General features: G+C 44.3%; 1 protein-coding gene across 1 annotated transcript in view; it reads left to right on the top strand.

The window, feature by feature from the left end:
- The window catches only part of relt (RELT TNF receptor), a 72347-nt gene that overhangs the window by 25665 nt on the left and 30677 nt on the right, over positions 1-16005 (top strand). The window contains exon 5 of the mRNA XM_063052920.1: positions 7201-7286. Within this exon, the coding sequence (XP_062908990.1) occupies positions 7201-7286 (86 nt within the window). The remainder of the gene's footprint in view (positions 1-7200; positions 7287-16005) is intronic.

Consider the following 16005-nt stretch of genomic DNA (forward strand, 5'->3'; position numbering starts at 1 on the left):
AGAACACAAGATTATGATTTCTGAACTGGCGTTGAATGTGAAACGGGGGGAAAATCATCTTCACACGCCGACCAAAGAGATCAATTAATTGTGTGGCATTAAATTATCTATTTAAATATATTTAGTCACATTGAAGTGATGTCAAATCCTCATCCTGACGTAATCTAGGCATTCAGTGCATCTAAGAAATCACTGGATTTAACCTTTAGTATCCCAATCCACCATGAATTTGTAATCTAATTGAGTATGTGTATATCTGTAAACATGAAATGTGTGGTTCTGCCTATATCAAGTAGTCATTCATAAACACAAGATTCTGGAAATCCAGAGCAACACACACACACACAATGCTGGAGGAACTCAGCGGGCCTATGGAAGTTAATAAACAGTTGACATTTTGGGCCAAGATTCTTCAGGACCAGAAAGAAGGGGGGGAAATGGCAGAATAAAAAGGGGGAAGGGGAAGGAGGACTAGCTAGATGGTAATATGTGAAGCCAGGTAGATGAGAAAGGGAAGGAGCTAGAGAAGAAGGAATCTGATAGGAAAGGAGAGTGGACCATGGAAGAAAGGGAAGGAGGGGAGACACCGGGGAAGGTGAAAGTCAGAAGAGGCTGGAGTGAAGACGGAAGGGGGAGGGGGGAAAATTACCAGAAGGAGAAAGTGATGTTCATACCTTCAGGTTAGAGGCTACCTAGATGGAATATGGGGTGTTGTTCCGCCTCCTAGAGAGTGGCCTCGTGGCTGTAGAGCTGACCATGGACAGGTATGTCAAAATGGGAATAGGAATTAAAATGGTGGGCCACCAGGAAATTCTGCTTTTGACGGATGGAGTGGAGGTGCTTGATAAAGCAATCCTCCAACTTGCGTCTGGTCTCGCCAATGTAGAGAAGTCCACATTGGGAACGCAGGATATATTAGATGATCTCAAAAAGTTCACAGGCGAAGAGGTGCATTGCCTGGAAAGACTGTTTGGGGCCCTGAATGAGAGGAGGTGAATGGGCAGGTGTAGCATTTTTATCACTTCCGGGCTATGGGACGGGAGGGATGAATGGACAAGGGAATCACAGAAAGCAGAGAGTCGGGGAGGTAATGGTGCGTTTGGTGGTAGCATCCAATTGAAGATGGCATAAGTTTCTGAGAATGATGTGTTGGATGCAGATGCTCATGGGGTGGAAGGCAAGGACTAAAGGAACTCTGTTAAAGTCGGTGGGAAGGTGGGTGAGCGCGGATTTCGGGAAATGGAGGAGAGGCGGGTGAGGGCAGCATCAATGGTGGAGCAAGGGAAACACGGTTCTTTGAAGGAAGACATCGTTAGTACCCTGGAAAGGAAAGTCTTAGCTTTAGGAGACAAGGTGGGAAGAGGTATAATCAAGATGGCTGTGGGAATCGGTAGAATTATAAAAGATGTCAGTAGACAGTTTGTCTCCAGCAACAGAGACAGATATCAAGAAAGGGGAGAAAAGTGTCAGAAATAGACCGAGTGAATTTAAGAGCGGTGTGGAAAATTGGAGGCAAAGTTGATGAAATTGACGAGCTCAGCATGGGTGCAGGAAGCAGCACCAATGCAGTCGTTGATGTAGCATAGGAAGAGTTGGGGAGCTTTATTGGAGAAGGCTGGAACAGTGACTGTTTTATGTAGCCAATGAAAAGGCAGGCATAGATGGGGCCCATGCGGGTGCCCATGGCTACCCCTGGAGTCTGGAGAAAGTGGGAGAAGCTGAAGGAAAGATTGTTGAGGTTGAGGACCAGTTGTGCCAGATGGAGGAGTGTGGTGTTGGAGGGGATCTGGTTGAATCTTTTGTTGAGAAAGAGCTGAATAACTTTAAGGCCTTCTTGATGGTGGCGATAGAAGTGTGTAGGGACTGGACATACGTGGTGAAAATTCATTTTGCTCATTTTTGATAGGCAGAGTGCCTATTTTGTAAGTATAACCATTTCTGGCACATTCAGTTTGTAGCAATAGATAAGTAAATGGGCTGCTTGGCAGAATAAACATTTGGTGACAAGTATGGAAATTTACTTCAGATATGTGGAAGGATGTGGTTGACAAGTGTGGTACGTGTTTGGTGCTTTCCTTTTGCATGTCTTCAGGCCCACTTTAACAGAATCCTCTTTGTAAAAGGCCTCTGAACAGAGTGCACCGGATGGAAAACCACATGGCTCGGCTTAGTGGCACGACTCAGTAAGTTTAGCCACTGTTGAATGGGAGTGGAACAACAAGCCAACACTGAATGGCAAGATAGGGAAACAAGGCTTGTATGGCTGAGCTTATAAATTATTATAAGTTATTCATGTGTTCTTGAAGTGAATGGTATCCTACAGGTTTAAAGTGAAGTTGATGGAAAGCACAGAATGTTGTGATTTGTGACTAAAGATACGACCCTGGGCTAGAAACGCACAACGTGTGACAAATCTTCTGTCACGCAAGACAAAAGTATAAGCATACGGAATTGGAATGGCTCAGTCATAGTTGTTAGAAATGGCCAAGAGCTGGCACACTTAGAACAAGTATTTGCCTTCGTAATGAATGGATCGCTAACATTGAATAAGAGTGGGATTTCATGTCCTTCCACAAAAATGAAGTAAATCAGTCATTTGAAATATTTGCACTGTCGCTTATCCTCTGGTTCAAGCCAGTTTGTATTTTTTTTCCCTCCTTGACAATGCTCTGGCTGTTTCTGCATTGAAACATTGTTCAGGCTCCAAGATAGGCTACTGTGTTCCCTTGGTCACGCTATTAGCAAGGGAAATTGTCCAGCTAGCCAGGCAGTGGTTAATTGAAATTTAAGCTGGGCTTAAACAGGTTTTAAATTTGCCCTATGCTCATGGTTAACTCTTGGCTAGAGCTTGCTGCCCCCCCCCCCCCACTCCCACTCCCCAGTCCTGCTGGAGGTAGCAAGTTTTTGCTGTTCAGGGGCCAAGTATTGTCTCTACATGCTGTCATTCTCACTCCCCAATGCAACAGAAGATGCAGCTAAGACCTAGAGATCTTGTAAACCTGTATCACAACCTGATAGATGTTTACAAGATTAGGAGAGGCATAGATAGTGGACAGAGTGTTTCCAAGGGTTGAAATGTCTAATACCAGAGGGCATGCATTGAAGGTGAGAGGGGGTAGGGTCAAAGGGCATGTGAGGGGTAATTTTTATTTTGTTACTCAGTCATAGATACCTGGAATGTGCTGCTTCATGTGGTGGTAGAGTCAAATACTTTAGAGGCTTTAAAGAGATGTTTGGATAGGCATATAGATGTAAGGACGATGGAGGGATATGGACATTGTGTACGTAGGAAGGATTGGTGTTTGGGATTTGCTTTTTAGCTGGTTCAGCACAACATTGTGGGCTGAATGGCCTGCTCCTGTGCTGTACTCTTCTGTGTTCATATCACTAAAGTTTTCAGCACGGTACAGTACAGGCCCTTCAGCCCACTGTTCTGCTGACCTTTTAACCTAACTCTACCTCCTACAAAGCTCTACTTTTTTCTAACATCCTTGTGCCTATCTAACAGTTTCTTAAATGCCACTAATGTATCAGCCTTTACCACCACCCCTAGCAGAGCGTTCCATGCACCCAACACTGGAGGACTGGGGGTTAAAAAATCTTGCCTAATGCCCACCCTATACCTTCCTCCAATCTCTTTAAAATTATGCCCCCCTCCCCATATTAGCAATTCCACCCTGGGAAAATGGCTCAATATGCTGTAATGTTCTTTAAAGTCCATTCTAGTGGCACATGGGAGATAGAAAAATGGAGGGTAATGTAGGGGGAAAAGGATAGATTAATCTTGGAGTAGGTTAAAAGTTCAGCACAGCATCATGGGCCGAAGGGCCCGTACTGTGCTGTTATGTTCTGTGTTTTCATGTTAATCATTAGTTGAAGGAAGTTTCATCATCGTGAGTGCATGAAGACATTTGCATAGTTCTTGGCAGGCGTCAGTAAAACCTGTGTGGCACAAGATTTGCTAAACAGCCTGACACCATGAGGAGATGGACAAGGGTAAACGAATGGCATGTGCTGGAGATCTAAATACTCAGACGGGAACTGGCTTTGACAATTTGGCCAAATGTGCTTTCTTCCCCACTCTTATCTAAAACATTTGTAGAGGCCTCCTTTCTTTAACTGATAAGCTCAGATGATTTGTGAATTAGAATCAAAGGCACTGCAACCAGACTCACCTTCTCACTGTTCAGTCCTTTCAGCTCAGGGAATTTATTCAGAATGAATTTTTAACTTAATGCTGAGGCTGTTGTTTACATTCGCCTCTAGGGAATGCCAGTAACTCATCACCCAACTACTTTAGATGGATTTTCATCGTTATTGTAAATGAAATTTCTCCTTTATCAAGTGCAGCATTCTCTCCTGTGACTTTGAGCTCAGATGTATTTGCAGTCTCCTCACTGAGCTTTGCTGGTAGTTGATTGACCATTTCAGAAGTGACTGGAATTTCACCCCTAATGGGAGTGGGAGGCTTAAACTGTACACAGCAGAAAGCTATCACTATTGAATCAGTCATTCTAAACCGGTGAATCAGCAGTAAGTAAGCACTGTTTGCTTATTAATTACCAAAGTCATCTTGTTTCCTGACTATTTCTAATATCCAGACTTAGCCAGAAAAGCTTGATCTAACACTTCTTGTTTCTAGTAATTATAATACATTAACTGATCTTTCCATAATAATGTCTGACAATATTTAAAAGGAAACTTCTTTAAAAGGAAACCTAAACCATATTAGGTCATTTAAAACAAAAAATCTTCCTACTAAATAACAATACATCTGGAGCTACGTTGCAATAATTCCTGTAACCACTCGGCTGGCTTTGTTGAGTGCCGTCGAGTCGAGGCTGATTTATACTTCTGCGTAGTAGCCTACACCGTAGCCTACGCAAGTGGCTTACGCCGTTGTGAGCATTTATACTCAACACGAAGAAACTCAAACTTCAAACAATGGCGACTGAAACTGAAGGAGGGTGAATTTTCTGTGCTTGTCCGGCCATTGAGAGACATGGACGAGGAAATGCATTTCAAATATTTTCGGGTGTTGGCAGGTAGATTTGATGATTTTGTTCACCGTCTCCAACCATTTATTTTGCATCAGTGTATGGACAGTATACTCAGAGACTGGCAATCACCATTCGAGTTTTAGCTTCAGGTGGAAGTCAACAGGCTGTAGCAGCCAGCTACAAACTGGCATCAAACATGGGGTCCTCCATAATTTCGGAGGTCTGTAAAGCTTTATGGAAATTATTACAGCCAGAGTTCCTTCCCTACCCTTCAGTCACCCAATGGGAAGCTATTGCAGTGTAGGAAGAAATGCGATGCTACCAAGCGGACCAATCACATTGCCGCAATGCGTAGTTACATTTTTGGGGAGGTGCATGTCAGACTATGGTGTAGGGTACACAGCTATGCTGTACCTACGGCGTCAATTTGACGTAGAGGTATAAACTGGCCTTCACCGTTGACTCATGGCGACCCTATGGATAGTGTAAGTTGTCCTTCGGGTTTTTGTGCCAGGCCTTTCTTCCGCACAGATACTACTGCTGCCCAGGCTGGGAACTCGGCACTACTCGCCTCGAAGTCCAGTGCTGATACCACTACATCAGCCACCAGGCCAAAGGTTGGCTTTAAAACTCCCTAATAGGACATTTTTGTTATGTCGTTCTCATGTGAATACAAAATATAAGACAGCTTTATGTAATTCTTAAATTCCCATCAATTTGTGTGCAATTTTGGAGCAAGATATCTGAAAACTCTTTCCATGATTCCTTTCATTTACAGAATGGGGAAGCAGTGTCTTTGATTAGCAGAGTGACGGCCAGCCAATTGCAGCAGTGCACTCTCAGACATCTGGCAGCCATGGGAGGTGGGACAGTACAACTTGTTTGATTGTGCCAGTTACATAACATTTCTCAAAATACTGTATATCACATGCTAAGGTTCTAGGCAGAAACTTTTAAGTTGCCAAGCTGCCAACTTTTTGCCCTTTAGAAAAACAATGATTGCTTTTTAACAGGCCCTTGTAGAATTACCATGCTGTATCTCTAAATAACCAGCATTATTGTGAAATACAGCAAAATAAATCATTCTTAGAAATATTTGCTGGTTGAATTGGAATTCTGGAGGAAAAATAGTGGATAAATGTTTTTTCTTTAGATTATATTGAATATTGCCTCAGATTCACTGTCAATAAATATCCTAAGTTGAAAGTTCAAGTTCTTTATCCAATTTGCTCTTTTCCATTGTATGTCTTTAAGCTAAATGGCCTATGGATAATGATGTGGCTGTGAGTGAACCCCTCAACAGACAATTAAGAATGAAGGATGGAGTTGGGGTTGAGAGTGAGATCAACAATAACATTTGATATTAGAATTTGAAGCTGAAAATGAAAGATCTACATTTTGTGGAATTTGAGCAATGCTTCCAGTTGAATGTACATTAAAATTGTTGATAAATACCCTTGTAAAATTATCTGGTTCAGATCTGTGTGGAAGTTCATTCATAGCGAAAGAATCTGTTTTAGAATGAAGGCTGGGGAAGTGTTGTGTTATTTTTGCTAATTAGAAAAGTACAACTATGCAGGAGGAGAAGGATGAGAGCTTCTCTTTCACTTTATTATCACATCTAACCGTATTCTGATACCTTGCCATGTCACTGGGGTTTCTGTGCCATCCATTCCAATGATCTATCAAGATCAAGGCAGTAATGCAACACAGTTCTAAATTCCTATCTCTTGTATCTAGCTGCTCATTGTTGTTTTTTTTTTCCAGTTTAACCTACCCAACTGATAAAAACCTGAGGCCAGTTTTGAAGCGACTTGGGTTTATGTGAAATGCTTGTCTAGGATTCACCTTGAGCAAATAGATGGGCCAGAGATTTGTTTAGAGTAGCCACTGCTTGCTGCCATAACCGAACTGGATTGACAGTGGATCATTGTTGGATTGTGGAAATAGAGTCTTTGGCTAATAAATGATGGTAGGGCAGAGCAGCTCAGGAGAGAATCTCCAGATAGGATTTTGAATTGTACTCCCTTAGCTCTGGAGTAGTCTTTGTGGGTATTTTTTTCTGGAGTTGATATATCTTAATAGCTTTGTATAACTGCCAAGGCAGCTGAAATGTTAGGTTATATAACCATGTCTTTTTTTTAACATTATCAAAGCAGTTATTGTTTAACTAACAGCTCATTTTTGCTTTCTTTTGTAGGCATTATGCCTCAGTTGAAGAATCCTCTGGACTAGAGGAATGCCTGCCATGTTCATCTGCTCCACTGGGAACTGCAGAATGTTCAGGTAAGTCCTTTGTTGGTAGAAGCTGGTGAATCCACAGTACTACAGGTGGCACAGTAGTGTTGAGTCAAGTTTATTGTCATTTAACTGTACACATGTATATAATGTATATAGAAATGAGACAAGGTTTCTCCAAACCAGGGTGTAAAGCACAGTAGTACACATACCATGCTAACATGAAGGTAAGTGTAAAATCTACAGGTGAATCACACATAAGCAACAAACTAAAATGCATTAATGTTAAAACATTGTAGAGTACGGAACAGATTAACCCATGACACTTCAAATACCATGTGGCAGGGTGTTCAGAAGCCTAATGGCCTGGGGGATGAAATTGATTCCCATCCTGATCATTCTTATTTTTATGCATCGGAGTCTCCACCCCGATGGTAGAAAGTCAGAGGATGCTGGGCGGGTGGGTGGGATCCCTAATAATACCAAGGGTCCTGTGTATGCAGTGCCCCTGATAGTGAGTAGTATGATCCTCTCAGTGTTCTGTAGGGACTTGTCCGATGCTCGGCTGCTCCCGTACCAGACGGGGATGCAGCCTGTCAGGATGCTGTCAGTGGTGCTCCTGTAAAACGCAGTTAAGATGGGAGGAAGGGAAGGGGGGAGCCACGCTTGCCTCAGTCTTAGGAAATGGAGGTGCTGCTGTGTGTCGCCTTGTTCAGGGAGGTGATGTTAAGTTGAGGTTATCTGTGATGTGAACTCCCAGGAACTTGGTGCACTGAACTTCCTCTATGGAGGAGCCATATATTTGCGGAGGAGGGTGCTTTGTCTGGTCCACAGTGATTTCCTTGTTGTTCTCCATGTTCAGGCTTGGGTTGTTCTTCTCACACCAATCCACCAGCCGCTCTGCTTCCTCTCTATAGTCTGTCTCGTCGTCATCCTTGATAAGGCCAACCAGTGTTGTGTCATCTGCAAGCTTGATGACTTGGTCTGAGCTGGATCCTGTGACACAGTCATGCGTCAGCAGTGAGAACAGCATCAGGCTGAGCACATAGCCCTGGGGAGTGCCAGTGCTCAGCTGAGTGAGACTTGGGATGTTGCTGCCCACATGGACTGACTGTGGCCTTACCGTTAAGAAGTTCAGTATCCAGTTGCAGACGGAGGTGTTGAGACCCAGCGAGGATAGTTTCCCCACCAGTGTCTGAGGTGTGATGATGCTAAATGTTGAACTGAAGTCTATAAACAGCAGTCTGGCATACAACTCCGCATTTTCCAGGTGGGCCAGGACAGAAAACTCGTTGATCCCAAAGGAAATTACACTGTCACAGTAGCATTACAAGTACACAGATGTACAAATATTAGAAGAGAAATGAGAAAGAATTTACTTCAAATGGTCTAACAGGAGGGGGGTCATCATTTCCCTCACTATAGGTTGACACATTGTGGAAGACATCACTGTGGAAGACACTAGCAGTGTGCCAGATGTAGTATATGAGGGAAGAGAAGTGATTGCAGTTATTACTACAAGGGAGAGGGTGTTCAAAAGCCTGAAAGACCCAAGGGTACATAAGTCACCCAGACCAAATGGTCTGCACCATAGGATTCTGAAAGAGGTAGCATTAGAGATTGTGGAGGCATTAGCAATGATTTATCAAAGATCATTGGACTCTGGCATGATGTCAGGGGATTGAAAAATTGCAAATGCCACCACTCTTTAAGGAAGGAGAAGACAGCAGAAAGGAAATTATAGACCCATTAGCCTGACCTCAGTGGTTGGGCAGATGATGAAGTCAATTCTTAAGGATGAGGTTATGGAGTACTTGGTAACACAGGACAAGATAGGCCAAAGTCAGCACGGTTTCCTTAAGGGAAATTCTTGCCTGACTAGCCTGTTGGAATTCTTTGAGGAGATTACAGGTAGGGTGAAAAAAATGCAGTGGATGTGTATATTTGGACTTTCAGAAGGCCTTTGACAAGGTGCCACATACGAAGCTGCTGACTAAGAGCCCATGGTATTACAGGAAAGTTAGCATGATTAGAACATTGGCTGATTGGTAGGCAGCAGGTGGGAATAAAAGGATCCTTGTCTGGTTGGCTGCCAGTGACCAGTGGTGTTCCGCAGGGGATGGTGTTGGGACCACTTCTTTTTATGTTGTATATCAATGATTTAGATGATGGACTAGATGGCTTTGTTGCCAAGTTTGCAGATGATACAAAGATTGATGGAGGGGCAGGTGGTGTTGAGGAAACAGGTGAGCTGCAGGAGGACTTGGACAGATTAGGAGAATGGGCAAGAAAGTGGCAATTGAAATAAAATATGTTGGAAAATGCATGTTTATTCACTTTGGTAGTAGAAATAAATGTGCAGATTAGTTTCTAAATGGGGAGAAAATCTAAAAATCTGAGATGCAAAGGGACTTGGGAGTTCTTGTGCAGAACACCCAAAAGGTTAGCTTGCAGGTTGAGTAAGTGGTGAGGATGGCAAATGCAATGCTAGCACTCATTCCAAGAGGTCTCAAATACAACAGCAAGGATACGATGCTGAGGCTTTATAAGGCGCTGGTAATGCCATCTTGAGTATTGTGAATAGTTTTGGTTTCCTAATCTAAGAAAAGATGTGCTGGCATTGGAGAGGGTCCAGAGGTGGTTCAGAAGCATGACTCTGGGAACGAAAGGGTTGTCACATGAGGTACGTTTGATGGCTCTGGGTCTCTACTCTTCTGGACCTTAGAAGGATGAGGGGGGATCTCATTGAAACCTTTCAAATGTTGAAAGGCCAAGACAGAGTAGATGTGGAAAGGATATTTCCCATGGTGGGGGAGTCTAGGACAAGAGGGCACAGCCTCAGGATAGAGGGACATCCATTTAAAACAGATGCGGAGAAAGTTCTTTAGCCACAGGGTGGTGAATTTGTGGAATTTGTTACCACAAGCAGCTGTAGAGGCCAGCTCGTTGGGTGTATTTAAGGCAGTGATTGATAGGTTCTTGATTGGCCACAGCATCAAAGGTTGTGGGGAGAGACCGAGAGATTGAGTTACGGAGGAGAAAAAAAAGGATCAGCCATGATGGAATGATGGAGCAGACTTGATGGGCCAAATGGCCTAATTCTGTTCCTGTCTAATGGTTTCATTATAGAGCCTAAAGGCCAAGGGTAAGAATGACCTCGTATAGGGCTCCTTGGAGCAGTACAGTTGTCTTGGTCTATTCCCAAAAGTACTCCTGTTCAGCCAAAGTGGCATGCAGAGGGTGAGAAACATTGTCCAGAACTGCCTGGATTTTCTGTAGGGTCCTTTGTTCTACCACAGCCTCCAGTGTGTCCATTTTGACTCCTGCAACAGAGCCAGCCTTTTTAATCAGTTTATTGAGCATGTTGGCAACAACAGACTGGTAGAACATATGAAGGAGAGGCCTGCATACTCCAAAGGACCTCAGTCTCCTCAGGAAATAGAGGCGACTCTGGCCCTTCATGTACACAGCCTCTGTGTTAGTGCTTCACTCGTCTGTCATCCAGGTGTATCCCCAGGTACTTGTAGGTCCTCGCCACATCCATATTCTCACCATCAATAGTAATAGGGAGCAGTGCAGGCTTGGTCTTCCTAAAGTCCAAGACATTCTCCTTTGTCTTACTAATGTTGGGCTGCAGATGATTCAGCCTTTACCATTTGATAAAGTCCTCCACGTATTCATCCTCCTGTCCTCCCTTTATGCATCCAACTATTGCCAAGTTGTCAGAGGATTTTTGCAGATGACATGATTCAGTGTTGTATCTAAAGTCGCGCAAACTGTTTCTGCCGGTCAGGTTGTCCATTATCCAGGACACAATGGAAGTGCCAACCTGCACTGAATGCAGCTTTTCCCCCAGCACTGAGGGCTGTGTGGTATTGAAGGCACTTGAGAAATCAAAAACCATGATCCTCACGGTGCTGCCCTGCTTATCCAAATGGGAGTAGCCTCTGTTCAGCAGGGAGGTGGCAGCATCGTCGATTCCACTGTGCTCCTGGTAGGCCAAACTGCCCGGGATCAAGGGCTGATCTGACCAGGGGTCAGAGGTGAGCCAGGACCAGCCTCTCGGTTGGTCCTTTTTGGGTACTGGAACCACACGATGTTTTCCACACAGATGCGACCCTTTCCATGCTGATTCAGATAGAAAATGCACTGGAGAACTCCACACAGCTGTCAGCTCCTTGGGGTTCACAGCATCTGGTCCGAACGCTTTGCTGTGACTGAGTTTCCCCAGAGACCTCCTCACCTGCTCAGCAGTGAAGGTGAGCCCACGATGACTGCGGAGTTGGTGGAAGGTGGGAGCTGGGGGAGGTGAAGATCGGGACAATAGCAGTTCGTGCGTGGATGGTGGGTGCAGGGCAAGGAGGGGATGTAGACAGTGGTAGCCTGTTATTTATCTATGTGTTGAACTGGAAGAGGGGAGGCGTTGGTGCTGGGGGAGCAGAGGCTATCGCATCGTTGGTGAATCGATTTGAGTGATAAGCAAACTGGAAAGGGTCCATTGTAGCCAGGAGAAGGGCTTTAACATGCTCCGTGACCAGCCGCTCAAAGTTTTCATGATGGTTGATGTTAATGCCACCAGACGATAGTCATTTAGGCGAGTTACTGTTGCCTCCTTTAGCACTGGAATGACGGTTGTCTCCTTGAAAACTGAGGGGACAATGGACTGTTCCAGAGAGAAGTTAGGTATATCCGTCAGCATCTCCTTCAGCTGGGCTGCACAGTCTTTCAGAACCCAACCTGGTATGTTTTTGGGCCCCACGGCTTTGCATGGCTTGACTCTGGCCAGGGTCTTCCTCACCTCAGCTTCAGCCAGACAGAGTGTCTGCTCCCCTGGGGGGAGGGGTGCCTTCCTCACCCGCACTTTGTTCTGCACTTCGAATCCAGCATAGAAGATAGTTAGCCTCTCGGGGGGTGAAACATCCTGGTCGCTGACGTGCAGGGTGGACTTGTGGTCCATAATCCTCCGGATTCCCTGCCACGTGTACCTCGTGTCTCTGGTATCGCAGGTGGCTGTAAATTCTCTGAGGATGCTCCCATTTCACCTTCCCGATGGAGCGGGAAAGCACGGCTCCTGTTTCCCTGAGAGCTGTCACATCCCCTGATCTAAAAGCAGCATCACGATCCCTCAGCCAGGCATGGACCCCCGCAGTGAGTCACGGCTTCTGGTCTGCCTTCACCTGGATGTGTTTGGTGATGGTAACGTCCTCATACACTTCTCTGTGTGGCTGAGGGTAATAATTAGCCTGACGCTATTACAACACCAGTGACCCGGTTCAGTTCTGCTGCTGAAAGGAATTTGCATGTTCTCCCCATAACCGTGTGGGTTTCCTCCAGGTGCTCTGGTTTCCTCCCACATTCCAAAGACTTACCTGATTAATAAGTGTATTTGGGCAGTGCATGTTTGTTTGGCTGGATGGGCCTGCAGCTGTGCTGTAAATCTAAGTGATTAACACAGTCTACACCAGGACATTATTTGAGTTATCTTAAACAGAAGACACTTTGGCAGATGCTGGAAATCCACAGAGAAACACATAGTGCTAGAGGAACCCAACAGGTCAGGTGGCATCTATGGAGAGGAATAAAAAGCCAGTGATTTGGCCAAGACCACTCATCAGGGCTAAACTAAATATTTGAGATCTTGTTTCCCAGGTTTAGCGTTTCTTTTATGGCAGGCTGGCCTCTGTCAGTCTTCTCAATTTAGCTCTTAGAGGCTCCAACACTCAAAAGGGTTTACTGTCACAAGCATGTTGTTAAAGTTTTAATATTTGTGTGAGCCCTTTTGCTACAAGGACAGTTGTATGTAGAGGTCAGTCTTTGAACACTATAACAGAGAAGCAGGCCATTCGGCCCATCTAGTTTGTGCCAAAATATAAATCTGCCTAGTCCAATTGACCTGTACCCAAAACGCAGCCCTCCATACATCTCACATCCATGTACCTATCCAAAGTTCTCTCAAATGTTGAAGCTGAACCCGGATCCTCCGCTTGGCAGCTTGTCCTTGTGGCATTCATTGAAATACGTTCTCTTGTTGCTTGCATAAATCAGCGGGACTGAATTTCAGAAGCAAAGTACAATGGGCAGCTGTAATTATGGTACTGTATGTTTACCGTAAGCGACAGCAGGTGAATTTACACTCATTCCTTGTTACAAAACCATTTTTTCAGGCACTTTGCTTGGAATTTTATAAATATGCTCTAAATTATACAAGGGTTTGGATTCATAGTATCCAGCAGCACATAAAGAGGCCTTTCAACTCATCGATTTCAAGCTGAACATTAAGTATCCATTTGCATTAATTCTACATCAATTCTATTTTATTCCCCTGTATTCCTATTAATTGCACCAAATTCTACAACTCACCTACATAGTAAAGGCAATTATAGTGGCCGATTAAATCATTAGCCTGTGTAGTGAATTGGGAGAGCTAAGTTTGAGGCCTAGTGTTTGGTGATCAGCATGTCCTGTTGTCGAGGCTGAGGATCAAGGCCCAAGCATCAAGTCAGAGGTCTGGAAGTCAAGGCCAATTGGCTGGAACCCTGGGTCTGCGTATCTCTGCAGGTCTGCCAGGGTAGTCAAAGGCCCAATGTCTCAGTGCCCAAATCCAAATCAGAGTCCACTGGAGGTCAGAGACGGCTTGACTTGGATGTAGGACTGTGTATGTGCGTGAGTGGGAGGGTGTAATGAGGCTTGTTTTGCTGCTGCTTTGTTGCTTGTGTTCTGTATTGTTACGGACATGCTATGTTGGCGTTGGGATATGTGGTGACGCTTGCAGTATACCCCAAGCGCTTCCTTCGGATGTGTTGACTGTGAACACAAATGACGCATTTCACTGTTTTGAATCTTGAATCTAGCTTTGATGTGAGAGGAAGCCCACTTGATCACAGGGGAGGCAGGGAAGCTCCGCACAGATGCCACTTGAGGCCAGAATTGAACCTGGCTCCCTAGGGTTGAGGCAGAAGCTCTTCATCTCCTCGTGTCCCAGATAAAATCTGCTTATTTGACGGTGGAAACATTCTCATCAATGAGTTTTATCGATAAACTTCCTGAGATTTATCCAGAGACCGTGCTGCTTTAGACCTTTTTATTGTTTTCTAATGTGTCTGACAGAACACACCATGAGCGTACAGATACAATCCTAAAATAACTTGGCTTGCTGTGTCACGCACACTGCAGCTGTCACTTATGGCTCAGTCTTATTGTTCATTAGACTGATAGGTATCCTATTATCTGAATGTTGAAGGACACAGTCTCCTGATGTGATCTCACACACACACACAAGCAATTCAGTTCCTCTTTCTTGTGCATTCTAACCATTAACCCATGCCTTGCCCTTCCTGCTTTGGTCTATTTTCCTTGAAGACAAGAGGTCATGGGTTAACTGTGAAAGGTGACAGGTTTAAGGGAAACCTGTCACTTAGAGGGTGGTGAGAGTGTGGAATGAGCTGCGAGTGGAAGTGGTGGACGCGGGTTCAATTTCAACATTTAAGAGACATTTGGATAGGTACAGAGATGGGAGTAGTATGGAGGGCTATGGTGCAGGGCGATGGGACTAGACAGATTACGACTAATAAACAGAAGGGATTTTTTTTCTGTGCTGTAGTGTTCTGTGATTCTATGACAAAACTTTTTTGTACTCCTCTCTGGAAGTGTGTATTCATTTATATCAAACAGATTGAGATTAAGTTGCCCATATGGTCTCCGCTCTCCAGATTCCCTTTGAAAGCACATCGTCTCAATACAACTCATTGCGAGAAGATCTTTGAATTGTTTCTGAGATGTGTCACAGTGTATAACGACGAAGCTTTCTTTGTCTACTGGTAGACAGAATGTCCAATGATGCTGAGGAGAGCAAATGCAGAAGAGATGTACTTTAGAGATTTGGAAGAGCTGTGATCATCTCTGGTGATGCGGTTGATTCAGTTATTCAGGCAATGTCATACATTGGTATTAACCTTTTGTGCTTCCCAAGTGCTTTTAATTAAGTTCTTTTATTTTATAAAACAGGTTTCATAAAAGCCAGACAGCATTATGGTGCAGTAATTCACCAGACAGTACATTATTCCAAAGAACACGTTCAAATTCCATTGTAGGAGAAAACAGGAATTCAATTTTCTTTTTAGAGGTCAATATCAGAAACTATGAAAAGTCACTGCACTTTTTAAAATTTATTTTCCTCCATGGTGCCTTAGGAGTACCATGCCCGTGGTGCAGAGAAGTGAAGATGAAATGGCGGCTCCCTACTATTGCACCGGAGCTCTGTCCACTGACTTCCTGGTGCTGATCTCTGCACCCACAGTGTGTGGGTCCAGCAGTGGAACTTGCACTAGAACTGTCCCTGTGGTGGTCTGCAAACACTCAGTGAACAGATGGATGTATATAGATTCCCACCCCCACCCCCCACATACACCAGATCCTCATGGGGTCATCACGGGTGACTAGAAAGCTGCTTTCCTGGTAGCCAGTTGTGTTGCCACAAATGTACCAACTTCACCCTTCAGTTTCCATGCTATAAGCCAGACAAAATGTCACTCGCATGGTGACAGATGAGCAACACTGAAGAAAAATGGGCTTGAAAACAAACTCTTATAGTTTCAACTGGTTAGATCAGTAGGTCCTGCAAATGTGTTTATTGCCATCCAAAATTAAAAATGGTCTTTGCGGATGCTGGGAGCGAAGTGACAAAATAAAACAAATATTTTTATCATAATGACCCCAAACAATGAATGATTATCTTTATGAATATTGTTGTATATTAGAAACATTAGAT

The sequence above is a fragment of the Mobula hypostoma genome, chromosome 7, assembly GCF_963921235.1.
Source record: "Mobula hypostoma chromosome 7, sMobHyp1.1, whole genome shotgun sequence".
NCBI classification, from domain to species: Eukaryota; Metazoa; Chordata; class Chondrichthyes; order Myliobatiformes; family Myliobatidae; genus Mobula; species Mobula hypostoma.